Here is a 22,077-nt window from a genome sequence, read left to right as displayed (position 1 = left end):
CACACACACACACACACACACACACACACACACACACACACACACAAACCAAATAGCCAAATCAATCTTGAGAAAGCAGAACAAAGACATCACACATCTTGATATCAAAATATAATACAAAGCTACAGTAATCAAAACAGCATGGTACTGGTATAAAGACAGACTTATAAACCAATGAAACAGGGACGCCTGGGTGGCTCAGTCTGTTAAGTGGCTGCCTTCGGCTCAGGTCATGATCCCAGGGTCCTGGGACTGAGTCCCACATAGGGCTCCTTGCTTAGCAAGGAGCCTGCTTCTTCCTCTGCCTGCCTCTCTCTCTGCTTGTGCTCTCTCTCTCTCTCTCTGTCTCAAAAAAAATAAAATCTTAAAAAAAAAAAAAAAACAATGGAACAGAATAGAGAGCCCAGGAACAAATCCACACATATACCATCAACTGATCTTCAATAAGAGTGCAAAGAACACACAATGGGAAAAGGATAATCTCGTCCATAAACGGTGTTGGGAAAACTGAAAATTCACATGCAAAAGAATGAAATTGGCCCTCCTGTTACACCTTACACAAAAATCAACTCAAAATTATTCAATACTTAAATGCAAGACCTGAAAATCAAAAATTCTTAGAAGAGAACATAACAGAAAATCTTCATGACATTGATCTTGGCAATGATTTCATGGATATGACACCAAAAGCACAGGTGACAGAAACAAAAATAAACAAGTGGGACTCCATCAAGTAAAAAGTTTCTCACAACAAGCGAGATAATCAATCAATCAACAGAGTGAAAAGACAACTTACTAAATGGGAGAAAATATTTGCAAACCATATATTTGATAAGGAGTTAATCTCCAAAATATACAAAGAATTTCTATAACTCATGGGGCGCCTGGCTGGCTCAGTCAGTATAGCATGCAACTCTTGATCTCTGGGTCATGAGTTCAAGCCCCACATAGGGCATGGAGCCTACTTAAAAAAAATTTTTTTAAGAATTTCTCTTACTCAAAAAAAAAAAAGTCTTACTCAATAGTGAACAAACAGGTAACCTGATTTAAAAATGGACTAAGGACTCAAATAGACATTTCTCAGAAGACATAAAAAAGACCAACAGATATATGAAAAGGTACTCAATACCAATAATCATCAGGGAAATGGAAATCAAAACCACAGTGAGATATCACTTCACAACTATCAGGATGGCTATTATCAGAAATCAAGAGGTAACAAAGTGTTGTCAAGGGTGTGGAGAAAATGATACCCTGGTACACTGTGGGTGGGAATGTAAATTGGTGCAGCCATTGTGGAAGACAGTATGGAGGTTCCTCACGAATTAAAAAGAGAAGTACTGTATGATCCAACAATCTCACATGTGTATGTATATCCAAAGAAACTAAAATCACTATCTCAAAGAGATACCTGCACGCACATGTTCATTACATTATTCACAATAGTCAAGATACGGAAATAACGTAAGTGTCCAACTAGAGATAAAGAAAATGTCACACACATACATACACACTGGAATATTATTCACCTTCAAAAAGAAGGAAATCCTGCCATTTGCAATAACATGGGTAAACCTGGAGAACATTATGCTAAGTGAAATAAGCCAGACACAGAAAAACAAATACTGCATGATCTCACTTATATGGGGAATCTAACATAGTAGAACTCACAAAAGCACAGAGAAGAATGGTGCTTGCCGGGGGCTGGGGGAGGGGAAATGGGGAGTTGCTAATCAACAGGCATAAAGTTTCAGTTAAGCAAGATGAATAAGTTCTGGAGGTCAGCCATACAACATTGTACTTTAAAAATTTTTCAAGAGGATGGATCTCATGTTAAATGTTCTTACTACAATAAAATAAAATTAAAAGAAGAAAGATTAGAGGTTTCCAAGGGCTGAGGGGAGGTAGGGGGATGAGAGTGCCTGCTAATGTGTATGGGGCTTCTCTTTGGAGAGATCAAAATGTTCTGGAATTAGTGGTGACTTTTGCACAATCTAGTGAACATACTAAAAACCATGGAATTATACTCAGTAAATGGGTAAAATGTTATGATATGTGAATAACTTCATCAGAAACTTTTTAAACCACAACGAGATATCAATTTCTGCTTATCACAAAAGTCTGATAGCATGCTGTGTTGATGAAGGTACCCTGAGACAGGTGCTTTCCTACCTTGCAAGTGGGAGTATGAACTAGTGCAAGCAAGCATGAGAGAGAGCATTTTGACACCATCAAAAGTATGACCGACCCGGCAATTCTACTTTTAGGAATTTATGCTTCAAGTATACCCCACTTATACAAAATGACATATGTACAGAATCTATTACAGCAGTTTTGTAAAAATAAAATGTTATTAACAACTTAAATGCCCACCCACAGGAAATAGGTTAAAGAAATAAATTGTGGCATGTCCATGCAGTATAATATAATGCAGTGATAAAAAGCATGAAGAAGCTCTTCATATACTAAAAGGATAATTTCTGCAATATATTGTTAAAAGAAAAAAGCAAGGTGCAGAGCAGCATGGATAGCACGCTCCACTTTGTGTACTAAGAGGGAGGGAGAATATACATGTATATGCGTTCGTATATGTATATGTATATGTACGGTGTGTGTGTCTGTAAATTTCCGCATAGATACATGAAATACCTCTGTGGATATTTACTGAATGGCTGGGGTGAGCAGTGGGAAGATGTTTCACTGTATTTCCTTTTTGTTTTTGCAACATTGAACTATGTGAAGAATTACCTATTAAAACTGTTTTGGTTTTTTTAAGATTTTATTTATTTATTTATTTACTTACTTGAGAGAGAGAGAGAGAGAGAGAGAGAGCAGGAGAGTGGCCGAGGGAGAGGGAGAGAACCTCCAGCACACTCTGAGCTGAACGCAGAGCCCGACACAGGGCTCGATCCCACAACCCTGAGATCATGACCTGAGCCGAAACCAAGAGTCAGATGCTCAACTGCCTGCAACACCCAGGCACCCCAAAACTGTTTTTGTAAATATTTATTTATTTATTATTTGAAAGAGAGAGAGAGTGTGGGAGCGAGCAGGTGGAGGGGCAGAGGGAGAGGTAGAGAGAGAATCTGAAGCAGACTCTCCACTGAGTGCGGAGCCAGACTTGGGCTTGATCTCATGACCCTGAGATCATGACCTGAGGCGAAACCAGGAAGTCAGACTTTTTAACTAACTAACCCAGGCACCCCCCCCCTATTAAAACTGTTTTAAAATGAAAAATAATGGGACACCTGGGTGGTCCAGTGGGTTAAGCCTCTGCCTTCAGCTTAGGTCATAATCCCAGGGTCCTGGGATCAAGCCCCAAGTCAGGCTCCCTGCTCAGTGGGGAGCCTGCTTCTCCCTCTCCCTCTGCCATTCCCCCTGCTCGTTCGCTCTCTCTCTCTCTCTCAAATATATCAATAAAATCTTTAAAAAATAAAATGAAATGAAAAATAATAATTAGCCAAAAATTATAAAATAAAAAACACTAGAAAGCAAAAAAACACTGACGGTCCCAACTTAGCATGCCCCACTCCCACCTCTACCAACATTAACTCCTTAGTTTCTGAAATTGGATCACTGTAAGGTAGAGTTTCCTACGTGAAGCTTGCCTGTACCCTCTCATCTCAGGTCAAGCAGACAAACTAACCGAGGTTCCATTATGTCATTAATGAGTACAGAACAGTCTTACCATCACTGATAGTAATGTTAGCAAGATCCATAATCTTATCAGGAAATCCTTGAAGCACTTTGCATTGTTTCAACTTTGGTTTTTCCCACTGAGATTTGCCAGGGTGGATACTGATTGAGCTGAAAAAGAGAGGAGGGAGGGACAAAAAGCTTTCTTATTGGAGGATGAGTCCAGAAAAAGTCTTAAAGCAAACAAAGAAGGAACACGGTATAGCTCTGGCATGCCTCCCCTCGGCCCACTCCCAGCCTCTGGGCTGAGATAGCAAAAGGCGGGAGCCCCGTGGAAGAACACTTTGCTCTTGGGGAACAAGGGAATGTAGGGTCCCCATGCAGGAGGTGTAAAAAGGCAAGAGAGTCTGAGATGAAGCGTGGCGATCCTCAGCGGAGCAAGAGTCGAGGCGGAGATGTTGCCCCTCTGGACATGGCTGCTTACCCTCACTTTCCCTTCTTACCCCCTGGTAAGAATGCGGTCCCTAGTTCCGCACATCATTTGGTGATGAAGGCAATGAGCATAGCACCCTCTGTAGCTCATCAGCCTTCATCATCCACCCTCCCGTATGCCTCATCCAATTCAATCCAGTTCATTTCAAACGAGCTCGCACATTGATCGAGCACCCAGGACTGCTGACAGATGGTGCAGACAAGTAGGCGGGGTCCGGTCCCTGGAGGAGCCTGTTGTAACTTGGTGGTTCGAGTCTGTACATGTAACTACATCTGTGAGGCAAGACATGAGATGAAAAACTGTACCAACAAAACTGAATCTATCAAACCACCAAGCAAGAACTTATTTGCAACTTTTGAGCTGAGCCGGATGCTTAAAGGACAGAGATGTAGAAAGCCCCCCCACCCCGAAGCAGAGCAAATAGCACAGGTGGAGAACAAGACATAGGGAGACATAGGGAGACATAGGGAGACATAGGCACCCATTGGAGCCCACAACAGCAAATGGCTCTTTTTGGCCGGCACACATGGTAAAAAGGGAGCCTGTGGGTCTTGAGCACCGTGTTTAGGAGTTTAGACTTAATACCTGAGGCAACGTGGAACCAGAGTGGGGGAAGGCGAGGGGACTGCTCTAATAGTAGACAAGGGATGATAGTAAGGGTCTGCACCGGGGCTGTGGCGGTGAGGATGGAAAGGAAAGGGTACATACGAGCTTTGATTGTGGTCACAAAACCAGCATGATTTGCTGACTGATTAGATGTACGAAGAGAGTAGGACCCAGTCCAAGATGTTGCCTTCCAACAGAGAGCTTTTAAGCCTCTGTCAAAACCTGCTGCCCTTCTGGTCTGCCTACTTAAGTTAATGGCATAAACCATTAACAGCAGAGAGTCAGAGAAGAGGGACTGATGATTTAAAGAAGGAAAATGATAAGGCAACAATAGAAGGGTGATTTAGTAAATTATTATGGCCCATCAACGAGGTAGCTTCTGAGGCAATTTTTCGAAATGGTCATTAAGAAGAAGAACATAAAACATGGAAAATGTTTGATCAACTATTGAGTGAAAAGGTAAATCACATTATTGAGATGAGGACAGTGATTACCACGACATAAAACTACATAAAACTTAAAGGCACACAGGGAACAGGGAGATGAAAAACACTCCAACCTAAAAGCAGCGGTGGTGGAATTATGGGTGACTTTTTCTCCTTTGTCTTCTTGAACATTTTTCTAGAATGCTCTTATGTTGCCTGTGCATGGCTTACGTAGATCCAAAGGGTGAAAGAAAGGTAGAGGGGGTGGGGGTGGGAGGGCTGCTCAGTCAAATGACGGAAACATGGCCCCAATTAAGAGGATCTTTGAGTCTCTGAACTGACAATTAGAACTTGGCCAATACGCACCAGATCCTAGTAGCATTTCCATGCCTGTTTTTTATGCACCTAGTTTGGGCTGTCTCAGTAGGGTTGGTTAAGAGCCCCTTATAGGTCCCTTTGTATTTAGAGACTGTTCCCTGGGCTTTGCACCTTCCTGGCTCTATGGAGAAAACGTATGCATTTGAAGGGGTAAAAGGCACTTACAAGTGTCATGAACATCCATTATGACCCATCATTATTACCCTACACGTAAACACCAGCAAATAAAAACTTTTTCTACCAGGCCATTTTAAATCAGGCTTCACTGAAAATACATGAAATGCTGTCTTTTTTTTTTTTTTTTTAAGTAAGCCTCCCGGGAAAAACTCACATTTAATCCTTTTCATTAAAAGCACAAGTTGACAGAACAGTTTTTTTTTTTGTCTTGGTTTTAAAAAAAATGTTACATTTGCAATGAAAAAAGTTCAAGCCATACACAAAAAAATCAGAAGTCCTCCCCTGCCAAGTGCCCTCCTTCTGAGGTACCCCCACTGTCAGTGACAGGAAACCAAAGGCTGACTTCTCCTTCTGGATGGTTCCTCCCTTCCTAACGGACTCTGGGGTGGATTTGATTTTAGTAAACTCAATGTATCTGCCATTGCCAGGATGAGACACGGGAGCTCTGCTCTGCTGGTGGTGCCAAGGGCAAAGTTTTGCCGCCAAGTGTGGTCACATTAAGGGAGAAGTGACCTGGGCTGAGTGTGTGTGATAAGTTCCCGGTTTCTACTGACCACCCACTGGGTTTGTGACCCTGATTCCAGATATCTTTCCTTCACATGTGGGCAGAGTAGCCGGGAGAAGCAGAGGGCGGGGAGAATCCCAGCTTCCTCTGAGGATAGCCATCAGCGCCATTTGCACGGTGGGCTCTGCCTGTGGCTTCTACGTTTCTCTGCCTCCCATTTCACTGTCGCTTGCAATCACAGCCTGCCCTCTGCTACCTGATCAGTTCGTTGCCAAGGACTGTGTGTTCTAATGCCTCCGTGTGTTATCTGGCTTAGCCTGATGTTTTCACCGCAGTCCACTGGCAGCCATGGCAAGGACATGGAGTGGTGGTCCAAGAGCCTTTCTCTTTACCATTAAAGGAAAGAGATGCCCTTGAGAGAAATTCTGGACTGTTCTCAGATCACTTTCCCAGATGAATAGCCTGGCTATATCAATCAATAAATTAGCAAGCATCTATCGGGCAGTTATTGTGTGGAATAAGGAAGCTCCCCAGGCCTCTGGGTATTTATGCAAGAGAGACAATCCTCCCACTCTGCTGACGGACTCGCCCCTGCTGATATCCAGAGCTGGCCCATGGTCTCTGGTAACCCCTCTGTGTTTTTCATAAGCTCTTACTGGTAGGAAGGTTGTCAGGGCAAGTGAGCGCTGAGGATGTGGAAAGGAACGTGAAGACGACTCCTCTCCCCCCAGAACTCAGGATGTGTGACTGTGCATGCATTATGAGCTCTCTAATAAGGGGAATGAATGTGTATGGAATACCCCTCCCCCCAATTACCTAGTTTTTTTCACCGCAACGTGTTCAGATTTTACTAATAACGTCAGTTGACCTTTGGTGAAGTTTCCATGGGTGAGGTTGCCACGTATTTTACTTTTGATCCTGCTAACCAATTCGGTGGCTGCTAAGGAAGAGCTGGCCTTTAGGATGGTCTGACAAACATAGCTAAAAAGCAGAGCAAAAAAGAATGCTGTTGCAGTTATGTCAACAGAGCGCAACCTGCCCGTGGTGCTGAAATTCTACACAGATGACTTAATTGGGAGTCCATAGATAACAAATATTTTACATCTATCAACGGGCAAATCCTAAGACATGATGGGAGACAGCATATTGGAATCTTCTAATAAATGTTCTCATGTGCAAAACAAACAACTCAAAACCCATTTTCAAAAGAACAGTCAGCAACAGTTGCATTATATTAAAATCAACTAGGGGCGCCTGGGTGGCTCAGTCGGTTAAGCAGTTAAGCATCCAACTCTTGGTTTTGGCTCTGGTCACGATCTCAGGGTTGCAGGATCAATCCCTGACTCTCTCCGTACTCAGTGAGGAGTCTGCTCAATCCCTCTGCCCCTCCCCCTCAAATAAATAAATAAATCTTTAAAAAATAAAATAAAATAAAATAAAATGAACTAGCCATGCATTCTCTAGGAGTTGTACTAATTAATAGAGAAGACGGAGTACTCAGGATTTATTACTTCGGAGAAAACCTTTTATCCTCTGGTCTCCAATTTATCCATCATTACTGCAAGAAGGCAAATGGCACATGCTTAATTAGTTTCTAAAGATGTGTTCAGCAGAAGGCCTATTTCTATAATAGAATAATAATGGAGATAATGGTAGTGAGAGTAGCTAACATTTGTAGCCTCCTGAGTAGAGCTATTATGGTCCCCATTCCACAGATGAGGGAGCTGAGACTTAGCCAAGGTCACAAATACCTAGTACATCCCTAGAGTATTCTGTCCACTAAAAGACACATTGCCAAAGAACAGGGCTGTGCTTGACCTCAACCACTGGAGCAAGGTCCTCAGACGTTCCACTTTTCTCTGCTATTCCACTACAGAGCATCTTTAAGCTTAGCGGCAACCTGGGTGGTTCATTTGGTTAAGCGGCTGACTGGCTCAGCTCATGATCCTGGGATCGAGCCCCGTGGCCAGCTCCCCGTGAGCGGGGAGTCTGCTTCTCCCTCTCCCTCTGCCCCTCTTCCCCTGCTCATGCTCTCTTTCTCTCTCAAATAAATAAAATCATTAAAAAAAAAAAAAGAGTCACAAGCTTACCTAGACTTTTTCCCCATTTCTATTTGCCAATACGTCTTTTTGAAGCACACATTTCCCACGTTTCCTAAAGCTGTTGACTGGTATCCCAGTTAGATGTGCCTGTGTTAACTCAAACTTTCTCTTTGTCCAATCTAAGCCATGCCTCCCCCTCCACGGATCCACAGTCGGTGGAGTCCCTGCTTGCCCTGCCCTTCCACATGGAGCCCATCTCTTCCCAGCTCTCATTTTGCCAATCTAAAGAGGACTCCTCTTTTTTTAAACCGCTCCCTTTGCTGCAACAGACTCTTTACTCTTAGCACCCTGAACATGTCAGTGACCTCCCCATGAGCCTCTCTGAGTTGCATCAACAGTGTTCCAGAAGGGGCTGGACCATGCGTCTGAACAGGACCAAGGCAGCTTTCCATGTTGCTTTTCCACTTCCCTGCTCAGTATTTCCTGGACTTTTTTGATGACAACAAACACTTTATTCCCCCATCCCCAAATTATGACCACTTTGGACCCCATTTTCTCTTCACTACAAAGAGGCAGGAGGCAGGCTGCTAGGCTGCACCATGACCAACCGAAACAACTTATTTCATGAAGGCAAGAGCCCAATTACAGCATCTGTAAAATAACCACCGGGTACTTTGATCTCCTTCTGACAACTCTGACCGACAGGCTGCAAATACAGAATTAAATGGAAGGAAAATCAGAACTAAATGTACCAGCTATGAATAAACTCAGCTCCTACCTGGACGGTACATGGGAAATTGTAGCCATTCCTTGCCCTTCTCTCTGTTCCAAAATAATGCAAAACAAAAGTACATCATCACTGAAATCTTTAAACAAACGTCACATTTGAGCACAGGGCTTATTGTCAACAACAGCAATCATAATTATGCTTTACATTTATGTAACTTGTTGCCATTTGCAAATCACCCTCAAAAAAGTCAACGCATCTAGTCCTCACTTCACCCCTGTAGTGTGGGCAATGCAGGGCTTATCACCCCATTTCCTAGACAAAGAAGCTAAGTCTCAGAGAAGTTAAATGATCTTCCCAGTATCACACAGCTGACGAGTCACAGAAGTGGGAGCAGAATCTGAGCCTTCTGGATCTGGACCCTAACGGGGTGATGACAATAGTAAACACTATTGAGCATTTACTAATACATCCCATTCCATCTTTCCAACGGCCCTATGAGGAAGGGTAATGTTGGCATCCCTATTCTACAGATGAGGAAACTGAGGCACAGTCAGGAAGTGGAAGAACAGGGATTCTAATGCAGGCAGCCTGATCCTGGGGACCACATTGTCACCAAAAGGCTTTTTACACCTATTATTTGAGAGGAATTTTACTTGTGTCATGTTATCTCTAATGTATTAAATTAAGAAATTCAGACTCAGCTCTTTACAGAAAGCATTTTAAATGATGGCAGATAATTTGGAAGGCACTGTAGGCTTGATTGTACTTTGTATAATCAAAATAGTTCTCTCACGTTTAAATACCTTACAGGGTCTGTGCTTCCTGATCCTTTCAGAGTCTAACATGGTAATGCTTGGAGGCACTGGAATAAGGACGGCGTATTGGGGCGAGGATGATGGGAGATCATTTTGTCACACCCTGATTTCAAATCTATACAGATAAAGGGTGGATTTATTATGTGACTGCCAGTCTTGCAAAAATTGTGTCATTCCTGGAAGAACCAGGCTTCTTTCTAAGATGTCTACAACCAAGAAATTCCATTTGCCATTTACAACCCCCAAGTCATTCCACACTCCCATAGCCCACAATATGTGCTTCCAAAAAACTGCCCCACAGGGACTTGAGAAAAGCAGAGGATGGTTTTCTTACTGGGTTCTTGTGCAGATGCCAAAAAAAAAAATGTAATTTGACCCTCAATGACCACAGTTGAGCTTTGCCTGGTGTACACTTGGGTAGAAGCACTATTTTACTTACATCTACTCAGGTATTGGAGGAGTCACAAGCAGATTCATTTTGAAAAATTACTTACTACAGGGCGCCTGGGTGGCTCAGTTGGTTAAGCGACTGCCTTCGGCTCAGGTCATGATCCTGGAGTCCCGGGATCGAGTCCCGCATCGGGCTCCCTGCTCAGCGGGGAGTCTGCTGCTCCCTCTGCCCCTCTCCCCTCTCGTGCTCTCTACCTCTCATTCTCTCTCTCAAATAAATAAATAAAATCTTTTAAAAAAAGAAAAATTACTTACTACAGTTTGGTCCATGGTTATTTCCCCCTCAGAAGTGTCTCTATATCAAAAGCATAAACAAATTTATATATATATATATATATATGAAATACGGTGCCCAATACATTAGGACAAAAGCTCAGGAGAAAGACAACTGTGAGGCAGAACAGTAGAGTCCCCCAGCTTGGAATTCAAATACTAGGGCTCTAAGGAGACACTTCAAAAGCCTGATCATTATCTATGTACCAAAATGGTGGTAAGTCTTTGACTGAGCAACCCCACTTCCAGGCATCTATCCCATAATACTACAGCAAGGGTGCATAGAAACATATGTACAAGAGTGAAAATAACTGAAATGTCCATCACTAGGTAATTGGATGAATACACCTTGGCACACCCATGCAAAAGAATCCTATGCAGTCATGAAAATGAACAAGCTAAATCGTACATATTGGCCTGAAAAGATGTACATGGTGTATTTTAGAGGAATGAACCAGAGTTCTTGGAGAGGGTGGGGAAAGGCGGGTCTTCTCTTTGTCTTTGGCTCCTTGAGACTACTCAATGCCTGCCCGCAGCAATGCAAATCACCTCTCCAAATTTGTGCCCCAGGCAAGTCTTAGACTGGTTAACATTCCTCACTTTAAACATTTCAAGTTCCCTTTGGAATTTCTAACTCCTGAAAGTGCATTATCAGAAAATAAAGGGTCTTCTAAATCTTCACCATTGGCCATCCCTAGCCTTTCATCTCTTTAAGGCGTGATTTTTTTTTTCCCCCCAAAGTCACAGAATCATTTAAAACTAAGAGGGGCATTAAGGGTAACTGGATCCAATTCCACCATTTCCCCGATTTATTTCCTTCTGTTTTGTTCTCCCATTGGCTTTACACCCTACAGTGATGATAGAACTTTTGTTATTCCAAAGAGAACCTACGCTCAGAAGGGAAGATGCAACTCAAAATGCAGTCCCTAAATCTCAGACAGAAGAAAGAAAGAAAGAAAGAAAGAAAGAAAGAAAGAAAGAAAGAAAGAAAGAAAGAAAGAAAGAAAAAAAGAAAGAAAGAAAGAAAGAAATCCCCTCTGGATAGGAACATACTCAGAATCCCTCAAACTGCCTTTGACCCACAATAGATGACACTCACATACCTGGTTTTGATTTGAATAGCCAGATTAGCAAGAACAAATTCACTGATCTGAAATATAGAATTCAACTGTAAAAATAAAACTTGTCAGGTTTAGTATTCTCACTCCTCTATCTTAACCCAGGAAAGGTACCTGAGACAACGCTGTATTTATTATTTTGGTTGGTTCAACATTTCCATCTGCTCCATTCAGTTTTTCTATTTTGGGGCTGAACTGTGTCCCCTCCGAAATTCATACACTGAAGCCCAAACCCTTTAATGTGACTATATTTGGAAGTAGGGCCTTTAAAGGAGGCAGTTGAGGCTAAATATGGTCATAAGGGTGGAGCCCTAATCTGCTAGGACTGGTGTTCCTATAAGAAGAGAAAGAGACCCCAGATCTCTCTCTCTCTCTCTCTCTCTCTCTCTCTCTCTCTCTGGGGTGTGTGCATGTGCATGCGCACTATGTGAGGACAAAGAGAGAAGACAGTCCATCTGCAAGCCAAGGAGAGAGGCCTCAGGAGAAACCAATCCTGCCAACACCTTGATCTTGGACTTCCAGCCTCCAGACGGTGAGAAAAGAAATGTCTGTTGTTTAAGACCCCCAGTGCATCCTATTTTGTTATGGCAGACCTAGTGGACAAATACACCCACCCACTTTCAAACACTTACAATCATGTTATACATACTTGCAAAGAAATGCTGATGGAAAAAGAGAGGAAACAGACATGATCGTTTACTGTTGGTGGGGTGCAAATTGGTCTCACCTGTCTGGGAGGCCACTAAACTCTAGTTACTAAAATGTGAAATGTTCATGTCCTTTGATCCAACAATTCCAGTTCTGGGTATTTATCCTATAGAAAAACTCAAGTGTCCCCAAAATTTATTGCAAGGACGTTATTGTCTGCATTGTTTCCAAATAGAGAAAAAATAAGTAAAAGCAACCTTAAATGTCCACCAATGGATGTCTGGATTAAAAAAAAAAAAGGTACATTACAACCATTGAGTGAAATCCTTGGTATCTGTTCAAGTATATAAGGTAGGTCAATATTTGCAGCATGAATATGCTCAAAGATATACAGTTAAGTGAGAAAAAGCAAGTTGCAGAACAGCATAATTGTATGATGCCAGTTATTTTTGTCAGAGAACATACTTGCATCAGTGTTATCACAGGTATAGGAAAAAAATCTGAACGAATATACCTCAGACTGTTAAGAGGAATCAATACAAGGAGCAGTATTAGAGAAGACATTTACTTTCTGGGTCTTAGATTTCAGTGTCTGAATTTTTTACAGAGAGTATGTATTACTCTTATTATCAGAAAAAATGTAAGGATAAATACAACATTCCTTGTGTAGGAGAGAAAAAAATTAAAATGCAGAAAACAAACATATGTAAATACAATAGCATAGACTTTGTTATCACTGCTCTCCTACTTTTCTCCAAATAAAAAAAAAATTTGGCAAAGGCCCAGAATTTGTGTCAGTGGAGGGAAATGTACAGTTCTAAGCAAATTAAAATAATAACATCCCATAAAAGCTTTCAGCATTGGCACTATGAGAGACCACATACATCCTTACGGTGTTACTTACAGAGTGGATAAATTTGCAGCAAAAAGTCAAAACCAATTAGCTGTGAAATATGTTATGGGTAGAAAAAAAGTAAAGCCTGGTTTTAATCTACTCAGTCCATCATATATGTATCTTCACATATTTTATATGTACTATAAATATTTAAAAGATTATTTTACCCAATTTTCTGCAAATTCATTTACAACACTGGTATTAAGGATCCTTGGCTCTTCATCAAACACAGAGAAGCTCATTTCAATATTGTAGAAGGAAACTGTAATTAAAAATGAGATTAATTTCATTCACTTAGTTCAAGAAATTTAACTTCCATAAATTTGGTGAAAATTGCTTGTCATTTTAAAGAGACCAATGAAGTCTCATTCTTAAATTTTGCTTAATTTAACTCCAAGGTCAAGAACCAGCACTTTGGGCTCCATATCCAAGAGCAAAACAGATTACCATCACATTTTTGCTTTAATTATTTGGGCAGTTTCCTGATGGCTACACAGTTGATGGACATTCTGCAAATCCCCCAAATCCTCAATTTTCATTAGCCAACACATTTCCAGTCCATTTCATGGTCAAGCTGAACATTATCTCACAAGATCATTTGCCCTGAGAAACTATTTATTTCTTCCTGTGCCTTTCTTTCTGCTTCAGGTTTTTCTCTCTTTTCCTCTTTCTCTTGTGTGTCCTATCAGATTTCAATTTTGGAATGTTAAAAGTGGAAGGGACCTCCAATATTCGATTGACATGGAAGGCAAATACTCCCCAGCCATGGATAAGCTTTCCAAGCTGGCTGGAGGTGGAGACTGGAGAAGCTGAGGCCTGTCTAAGAGGCATTCAAAAAGGCAGACTAGAGTATCTCCTGGTGTTCGCTGGTATGCAGTCATCATGTCAGAGGCTAGAATATCTCCTGGTGTTTGCTGGTATGCAGTCATCATGTCAGACCTAAGGCCATATAATTCTCTACTGGGAGAGGGTGAAGCTCCTGATCCATGTTCACACTGGCAGAGACAGAGCATCAGGAACAAAAGGGAGGGAAAGGTATTTAGAAATGTCACGCTGAATGAAAAGATACATTTGCATTATATTTCAATAAAGTAAAACTAAGCAGAATTCTGTGTTTGGACAAGGTATCCCCTGGACCCGTTGTCTGAGAGAGGAAACTTCTATACCCTTCTTTATCCTTTTCTGCCCTCAGAGAAATGGCCGCCGTAGAGAACACGTGACCCATTGTGCATGCATTTCATTAGTGATACACTGCACCTATTGTGGAACATACCTATGGACTTAGTGGCAGTAAGGGAAGTTGCTGTTTCCATAGACAGAAAAGAAGGTGTGGAGTCCAGCCGGGTTGTCTCAGAAGAGGAAGAGAGTAGTGAAGACAAAGCTGCTGTAGAAGGATGTGTTACTCCAGTGGATGTGAGTGGAAATGAGGCTGTGGTAGCAGTAAGTGTAGTGGTGGTTATATTTAGAAAGGAGTCCAGCGTGGGCTTAGGAAGAACTAAAGTAGGGGATGCTGATGCAGCTGGGATTCTGTTCCATGCAGCTGTTCCTGCGGGGCTAGGCGGAAGCTCAGAACTAATAGATAGGATGTGGTCAGTTGCAGGAGGTGACCTACTCATTCTGCCAAAGGGTAGAGGTTGAGACACGGTCCCGGAGTTGGCAGTCACAGTGGTTCCGGAAGATGCCTCGGGGGATTTAGAAATGTATGCACTGTCAGCTGTGATTTTTATAGATACGGGGAGAGAAATTGGGAAGCCAGTAGTGATACTGCCCACTGTAGGTGTAGGAGTGGTTTGGGTGAGTGCGGTGCTTACAGCAGCAAAGGGTAGTGTTGCAAAGTTAGTGAATGAGTGCGCTGGTGTGGTGTCAGAAATCAGAAATGTGGACTTTGACATCTCTCCTGGAGAAGAAGTTACAGTGTGAGGAATACTGGATACAGTTGCCAGTGGAGAACCCGAAGGGAGAGTAGATAAAATCCAAGCCAGCATGGATGAACTAGTAGCCTCTGAAAGTATAGATCCTGAAGTGGCACCAGAAGGATTCCATGCGAGTGTAGTCCCAGCAGTTACAGATGTAGCTCTCTTCTCAAATGTGTGCTTAATGTCAGCCAAAGTGATAGTGGTAGGTCTTGAAGATATTGGTGATGAAGGGCTGTCAGATATCCCCAACGTAGGAAGAATTCCTGACGTGGAAATTGATGACTTTGCCATAACATCTCCAGATACCAGACCAGTCAGAGAAGCTGTGAATGTCGACAAAGACCCAGGCACAAGGTATGGAGTCTCTGTTTCCACCTTGCAGGGTGTAGGTGTATGAGTAGTGGTGGAAATTGGAAATTGAGAACCTTTAGCTGTGGGTGTGTTCCAGCAAGTCATAAGCAGAGACTGGGTGTTACCAGATGTGATTCTTCTTCCCAGAACTGGAAATTCAACCATTTGGGATGTAAGAGGGAAAAAAGTCTCTGGAGTGGAGAACTTGGCTTCAGTACTATGAGGTGAAAAAAGAAATGATGTCAAAGAGTGTGGCATTGCGATGGATGGAGTCCGTGGGGGGTACGAAACAGGGGTAACCACAGATGTGGCACCTTTTGTTAGTTCAGCTGCTGAAGTATTTTCTGACAAGGAAGTCATCTTTTCTATATTTGAAGAAAGGTAAGTGGTGGCTTTTACCCTTTCTGTGGGTCCAGGAGTGCTCTTAAAGCTCGTCAAAGATGGGGAAACCTGAATATTCAATGAAGTATGGAGATTATCTGACGGAGTAGATGAAAGCACACTTTCAAGGGCAGCAGTTCTGGAATAAGTGTTTGTGAGAGAGGTTACTGTACTGCTGCTTCCAGGAGAAAAGGATCCATTAGTAGTCCCAGATAATATGCCCAGAGTTGTAGTCTCATCTCTTTGTGACGACTGCCGAGTTGTTGACCAAAATGGTGAAAATGTGGTCTTTGGAATGGAAGAAATAGCCTCAGTGTTCCTAGAACCGAGTGGAGCGGAGGCAGCGATGCCTACGGATGGAGTCGCTATTCCCGCCATAACAGTGGTTGGAATGGTTTTCACAGAGGGGAAAGTTGGCTGTGTCAGAGAGGAAAAGGATGTAGGTGTGATCCTGGAGGACACCTCTGTCATTCCTGAAGGAAAGGAAGCAGAGGAAAACAGTGCGCTCTTTGAAGTAGGCCCAAGTGCGACATCCAGTGTAGATGTCTGTAGGGTCACAGTAGTCCTAGGGGTAGACAATAATGAAGAGAATGATCCAACTCTTGTGGAAGTGTCAAAAGAAACAGCTGGAGGTGAGAGAGCAGAGCCATTAACTGACGTTGAGGGCATCTCAGACATAGGCCCAGAAGTAACTATGGAAAGACTTTTCAAACAGTCTGGGTGTGCTGTTTTAGAAGATTTTGTTATTGGTATTGTGGGAGTGTCAGAAACTCTTTTGGAGCTGAAGGCAGTGACACTGACCGGCAGTGAGGACATCTGGTAGATAGGAGTCGATGTCGCCACAGAGGTTTTCCCAAGAAGCGCCGTAGGTGCATTTGGAGCAGACAGGGCTGTAGTGATCCCATCAGCAGAGACGACTGTAAAATTGGCACTAGGTAGCCCGGTTGTGGAAAGAGACAGGGACTCAGGGGAGGTCTGTGTACTTTCAGAAATGGGAGAGGCAACTGAAGTCACCTTAGTTTGAGTCTTAGGGGAAAGCAAGTATGAAAGAGTTGACATTTACAGGATTGGATATTCTTGTTGTCCCGGAAGTTATGGTGTCTACAGATGAGGTATCCTGGCGGTATGAGAAAGGGTAAGTCACAGAGGTGGTACTTTCTATCATATTCTCAGTCCTAGGAGTATATACTGAAAGGGCACTGACGCTTTCTTTTTCAGGAGACAAAAATGTGGTAATTGTCAGGGCTTGTGAAGAGGGCTGTTTTCCCAAGACTGGTAGACATTTCTGGAATGTGAGCATCTACTGTGTGACTTGAGATAGAGGTAGGTGTAGTCTGTATAGTCCCAGAAGTGGGAGATGAAGCTGAAATCCTGTCAGGTGGAGTTGCAAGTGGAAACTCTGAAGGTGAATGTGTTTGGTGACTGGAAATTGTGGTCTCAGCAAATCCTGTATCTGTCATTTCCAAGGATGAAGTACTCTGGGAGTCTGAGATAAAAGGATTCTTTGATGGAGACATTTCTGTCACCTCCACAGTTCTAGGGGCGTTTCCCAGGGATATGGTCATCCACTCTTTGTCAGAAGATACGGTAGAAATGTCAGTCACTAATAGGGTGGGGACCAATGTGTTTCCAAGACCTGTTGAAGACTGAGAAATGTGACCATCTACTGTAAGCTTATTGGCAGAGGTGTGTGAGAGCATGGTCTCATCAACAACAGAAGTTTCTGTGGAGCTAGGAGCCAAGCTAACAACATCCTCACTGCTGCTGAGAGTGTACGGAAGGCTGAGAGCATGGGTAGAAGTCTCCTCCCCTTGAGATATGGGCTGGGTTGCTACTGGTGTCAACATAGTTGAAATCACATGGGTGGAGGACGCAACAGGAATGTTGCCGGGGAGAGATTTAGAGCAGACAAGAGTGGGTGTAAATGGGGTTACTGTGTCAGCTGAGGTGAAGAGAAAGGTGGTCTCAGCCTTAGTTGCCACGGGAGTGGGAGGCCTCCATGAGGGGACTGGAGTCTCTGTCAGAGAGGGAACTGCCGTGGGTGTCATCCTGACAGAGAACACTGTGGATTCTGAAGTGGTGGGAATCGAGTGTCTGTGGGTAGGCACGGTATCGCTGGTTGTGGAAGCAGTCTGACCCAATGGTGACGTCGATGCTGTGGTCACCATAGCTGATGGCACAGGGGCTGCTGAGGAATGGGTAGCAGTAGGCTGTGGAGACAAGATGCCAGCAGACAAGGACATAGCTGTCATGTCTGTAGGGAGAGGGGCAAAACTGGTCCCCAATACCCTTGTGGTGGAAGCACCCCGGGGTTCAGGGAATATCTGTGTGCTCCCAGAAGTGGGAGATGGAGTTGGATTTCCCTCAGGTGGAGCCTCTGAAGTCCAATGTGCTGTGTGGGTGTGGGCGGAATTAAAGATTTCTGTGGTTCCGTCGTATGAGCTCTTAGGTGTGGTTTTCATCGATTTTGTAGAAAGCCAACTTCCTCTCACCTCAGTGGTTGCAGTCTTATTATCCAATGGGGTGGTCAACTTTTCTATGTCAGGAAAAGGGGAAATGGTGACAGAGGCTGTTACCATTTGTGCAGATTCTTCTGTTGCTTCCAGCATTGTTGCAAATGGGGAAAGCTCAGTTGTCACTGCTAGAGTTGATTTTCCCTCAAGGTAACGGGAAGCTGTTTCTGTCCTTGTCACAGGACCGTTAGCGCTCTCCTCGGTAGAGACATTGCGTCCAACGTCAGCAAGGGTAGATATGATATCTACCGGTGGAACCAATGTCTCCCTTGGTGTTGAAAGAAGCTCACCTCCAGCTGCTGTGGGCAGAGGAGTAGTTTTTAGTCCCAAGGTGGTAAGTTTAAACTCAGGCAATTTGGTTACAGATGTGGTTCCGGAAACTGTGGCGAAATTAGCAAGCCACGAAGTCATGAGTGTGGATAGAGCTGTTGCATATCCGTCTGTAGAGGCACCAGCAGTCACGCTAGCATCAGTGATAGTGGTAGCCTGGCTTCCGGAGGGGGCCTCTGGTGGGATAGTAGCAGTGCTAGTAGTGGATGAATGTCCTGCATTAGAAGCGCTCCCGTGGAACGCTGATGTCCACAAGGTCTGGTCTGGCCTGGGAGTCCACGTGGTTGCATTGGTAGCGAACAGATGGGCACCATCATCAGTTATCGATGTGTGACCAGACTCAGATGCCTTGAATGTGGAAGCTGATCTAGTGGCATTCAAAGGAAGCATGTTTCCGCCACCTGTGGGTGTATTCTGGGTATATACTGGCCCGGGTGTTATGGGGGGAAGCAGAGTGTCAGTTGCCATGGGTGCAAGTGTGACCCCAAGAGTCAAGGCTGTGTGTGTAGTCTCAGCATCAATAACCGGCTGTACACTCTGAGCTCTGGTGAACGGGGAGGATGTCTTGAAAGAAAGGGCCACAGAAGAGGCCCTTTTTGGTATGAAGGTAGATATTGTATCCACCATTCTGGGTGAAGAGATGTCTTGGAAATTTGTAGATGTCAATTCCGTTTCAGCTGTTAGCACAGGCATCATCTCAGTAGGCCCAGTTGGGAGCGTTTTTGAATAAACTGGAGATGCTATTTCCATGCCAGTTGTTGCCAATGTGGATGCTGTCTGATTTCTAGGAAATACAGAATCCACTGGAGCAACTGTGGAGTTGAGCACAGACTCAGGTGGGAATGTTGATGCAGTCCCAACATGAGTAGTTGTAGCTGAAGTCTCTTCCACCATGGACCAAGGTACTGTTCCAGCAGCTGTAGAGGCAAGAAACTCCTGGCTAGCTGTGACGATTGCAAGTGCATCAATACCTGTGGATTTGTGTTTGGGCCAAGATGTTGTAGATATGGGTATCGACTCAGCAGATGAGAATAAAGATGTTGTCTTCATAACGGTTGACTGAGATCCAGTCACTGAAGTCTTGGATATAATTGATTGAGTTCTTGGTAAGTCCGGACATGTATAGAAAATCCGTAGCTGTAGTTGGATGAAAGGTCTCAGTAGCAATGGCTTCAGCCATTTTTGTTGTCCTTGTGCTCGCTGAAGATGCGGATTTAGTTATTTTCATGGAGTTGGTAGTAGTGCCTATAGGGGTACTCTTGGTAGGCAGAGTGATGGCCGCTGAAGTAGACAAAACGTCTGCCATGAATCTGATTGTCTCAGCTACGGGTGTCTTTAAAAATTTTGGTGCAGTCATTGTTTCCAGAGGTGGAGATGTTGTATTGGAATATGATATGGTTGTATAATCAGTTGCAAATACAGGCATGCTTTTAAACGTCATTGTAGAATATATCGTCTCTTGTGGTTTTAGTCCAGTAACTTGGGATGGAGTTGTCAAATCTATTTGTTGTGAAAGAGTTGTGCTCATTTCTTGAATTGTTATATTTTCAGAAACAACTGAAAAATTAGAAAGCATGTGTTACTTTGGATTTGGCTTTAGAAATCAGAGACAATTCTGTTAGAGCTCTATAATTTTTTCTCATGTTTTTAAGAGGTGATAAGTATCAGATATAATCAAGCCACTTGATTACTTGGTTTTTCTTAAGATGATTTTCTACTTTCTAAAATCTCTATATGGTTCTCAAAATGCCCTCATTATGTAACAAGTAGAAGGACATCCATTTCAGGGGTGCCTGGGTGGCTCAGTTGGTTGTGTCCAACTCTTGATTTCGGCTCAGCTCATGATCTCAGGGTCATAAGACTGAACCCTGCATTGGGCTCTGTTCTGGGCATGAAGCTTGCTGAAGATTCTCTCTCTCCCTCTCCTCTGCCCCTTCCCAACCCCACTCGCATGCTCGCGCATGCTCTCTCTCTCTCTCTCTCTCTCTCTCAAAAAAAAAAAAAATGAATTTCGTATACAGGATGGATAGGAACAGGAAGACACTGAAAGCCAGGAGACTTTTTAGGAGGCTGGTAGAGTCCTCCTCCTCACCTCACTCCCACCAACTCTGGGTCAACCCAACTCTCCGTCACCTCCATACCTGCACTTGAGCAGTCAAGCTCTGCCGGACACGGTCACACAAGGGGATGAACTAGTATTTCTATAAATTCATCATCACCAACCCCCAATAAGCCTTTCACACTGCCCAGCCATCCCACTACTTTTCTTTAGTCAATTTTGCTACCACTCTCTGCAGTAACTATTTAAAACCTTCCTCACTGGGGCACCTGGGTGGCTCAGCCGTTAAGCATCTGCCTTCGGCTCAGGTCATGATCCCGGGGTCCTGGGATCAAGCCCCGCATGGGGCTCCCTGCTCAGCGGGGAGCCTGCTTCTGCCTCTCCTTCTGCCCCTCCCCCTGCTTGTGCACTCTCTCTCTCTCTGTCCCTCTCTCGTCAAATAAATAAAATCTTAAAAATAAATAAATACATAAAATAAAACCTTCCTCATTATCAAACTCTGCCCCCACATGTTTATTAAGTAACTGTGTCCCTTACTTCACAGGAAAACATAATTGAAGTGATCAGAAACTCAGCTGTGCTACCATCGCAGTTAGCCCTCATCAGCAGTTACCCCTCCTTTCCCCAAGGAGCCTTTCCTTCCCGATTTAAAACATCTTCTAGGGCGCCTGGGTGGCTCAGTTGGTTAAGCGACTGCCTTCGGCTCAGGTCATGATCCTGGAGTCCCAGGATCGAGTCCCACATCGGGCTCCCTGCTGAGCAGGGAGTCTGCTTCTCCCTCTGCCCCTCTTCCCTCTCGTGCTCTCTGTCTCTCATCCTCTCTCTCGCAAATAAGTAAATAAAATCTTTAAAAAAAAAATAAAATAAAACATCTTCTAGTCTCTTACAATAAAAAAATAAATGAAAGCCCCACATCTCTGCAGGTACTGCCCTATCTCCCTCCTCCCCATCACATCACTTTAAAGAAAGTTTATCTATACTGACTGTCTCCACCCTCCTCGGCCCCATTCTTTAGCCCACCCTAGTCTGGGTTTTGTCATCATTCCACTGCACAGCACCCACTAAGGCCACCAATGGCCTCCATGAAGACACATACTATGGATACTTTTTCAGTCTTCATCTTATTTGACCTCTCAACAGCCATTAACAATGTTGACTACTCCATCCTTCTTAAAATACTCTTTAAATATGTCATGTCCTGGGCGCCTGGGTGGCTCAGTCGTTAAGCGTCTGCCTTCAGCTCAGGTCATGATCCCGGGGTCCTAGGATCGAGTCCTGCATCAGGCTCCTTGCTCCTTGGGAGCCTGCTTCTCCCTCTGCCTCTCTCTCTCTCTCT

General features: G+C 43.6%; 1 protein-coding gene across 1 annotated transcript in view; it reads right to left on the bottom strand.

Moving 5' to 3' along the window:
* ADGRG4 (adhesion G protein-coupled receptor G4) overlaps window positions 1-22,077 on the bottom strand; it is an 82,183-nt gene that overhangs the window by 43,768 nt on the left and 16,338 nt on the right. The window contains 11 exon segments of the mRNA XM_025861561.2: window positions 3,689-3,807; window positions 5,527-5,663; window positions 7,042-7,201; window positions 9,041-9,101; window positions 10,521-10,552; window positions 11,634-11,698; window positions 13,359-13,453; window positions 14,465-16,887; window positions 16,889-17,092; window positions 17,094-19,780; window positions 19,782-20,239. Coding sequence (XP_025717346.2) covers window positions 3,689-3,807; window positions 5,527-5,663; window positions 7,042-7,201; window positions 9,041-9,101; window positions 10,521-10,552; window positions 11,634-11,698; window positions 13,359-13,453; window positions 14,465-16,887; window positions 16,889-17,092; window positions 17,094-19,780; window positions 19,782-20,239 — 6,441 coding nt within the window.

This window comes from Callorhinus ursinus, unplaced genomic scaffold (assembly GCF_003265705.2).
Source record: "Callorhinus ursinus isolate GAN/ISIS: 27379988/994484 unplaced genomic scaffold, GSC_fseal_2.0 scaffold64, whole genome shotgun sequence".
Classification (NCBI taxonomy): Eukaryota; Metazoa; Chordata; class Mammalia; order Carnivora; family Otariidae; genus Callorhinus; species Callorhinus ursinus.
This window is presented reverse-complemented; position numbering and strand designations above follow the sequence as displayed.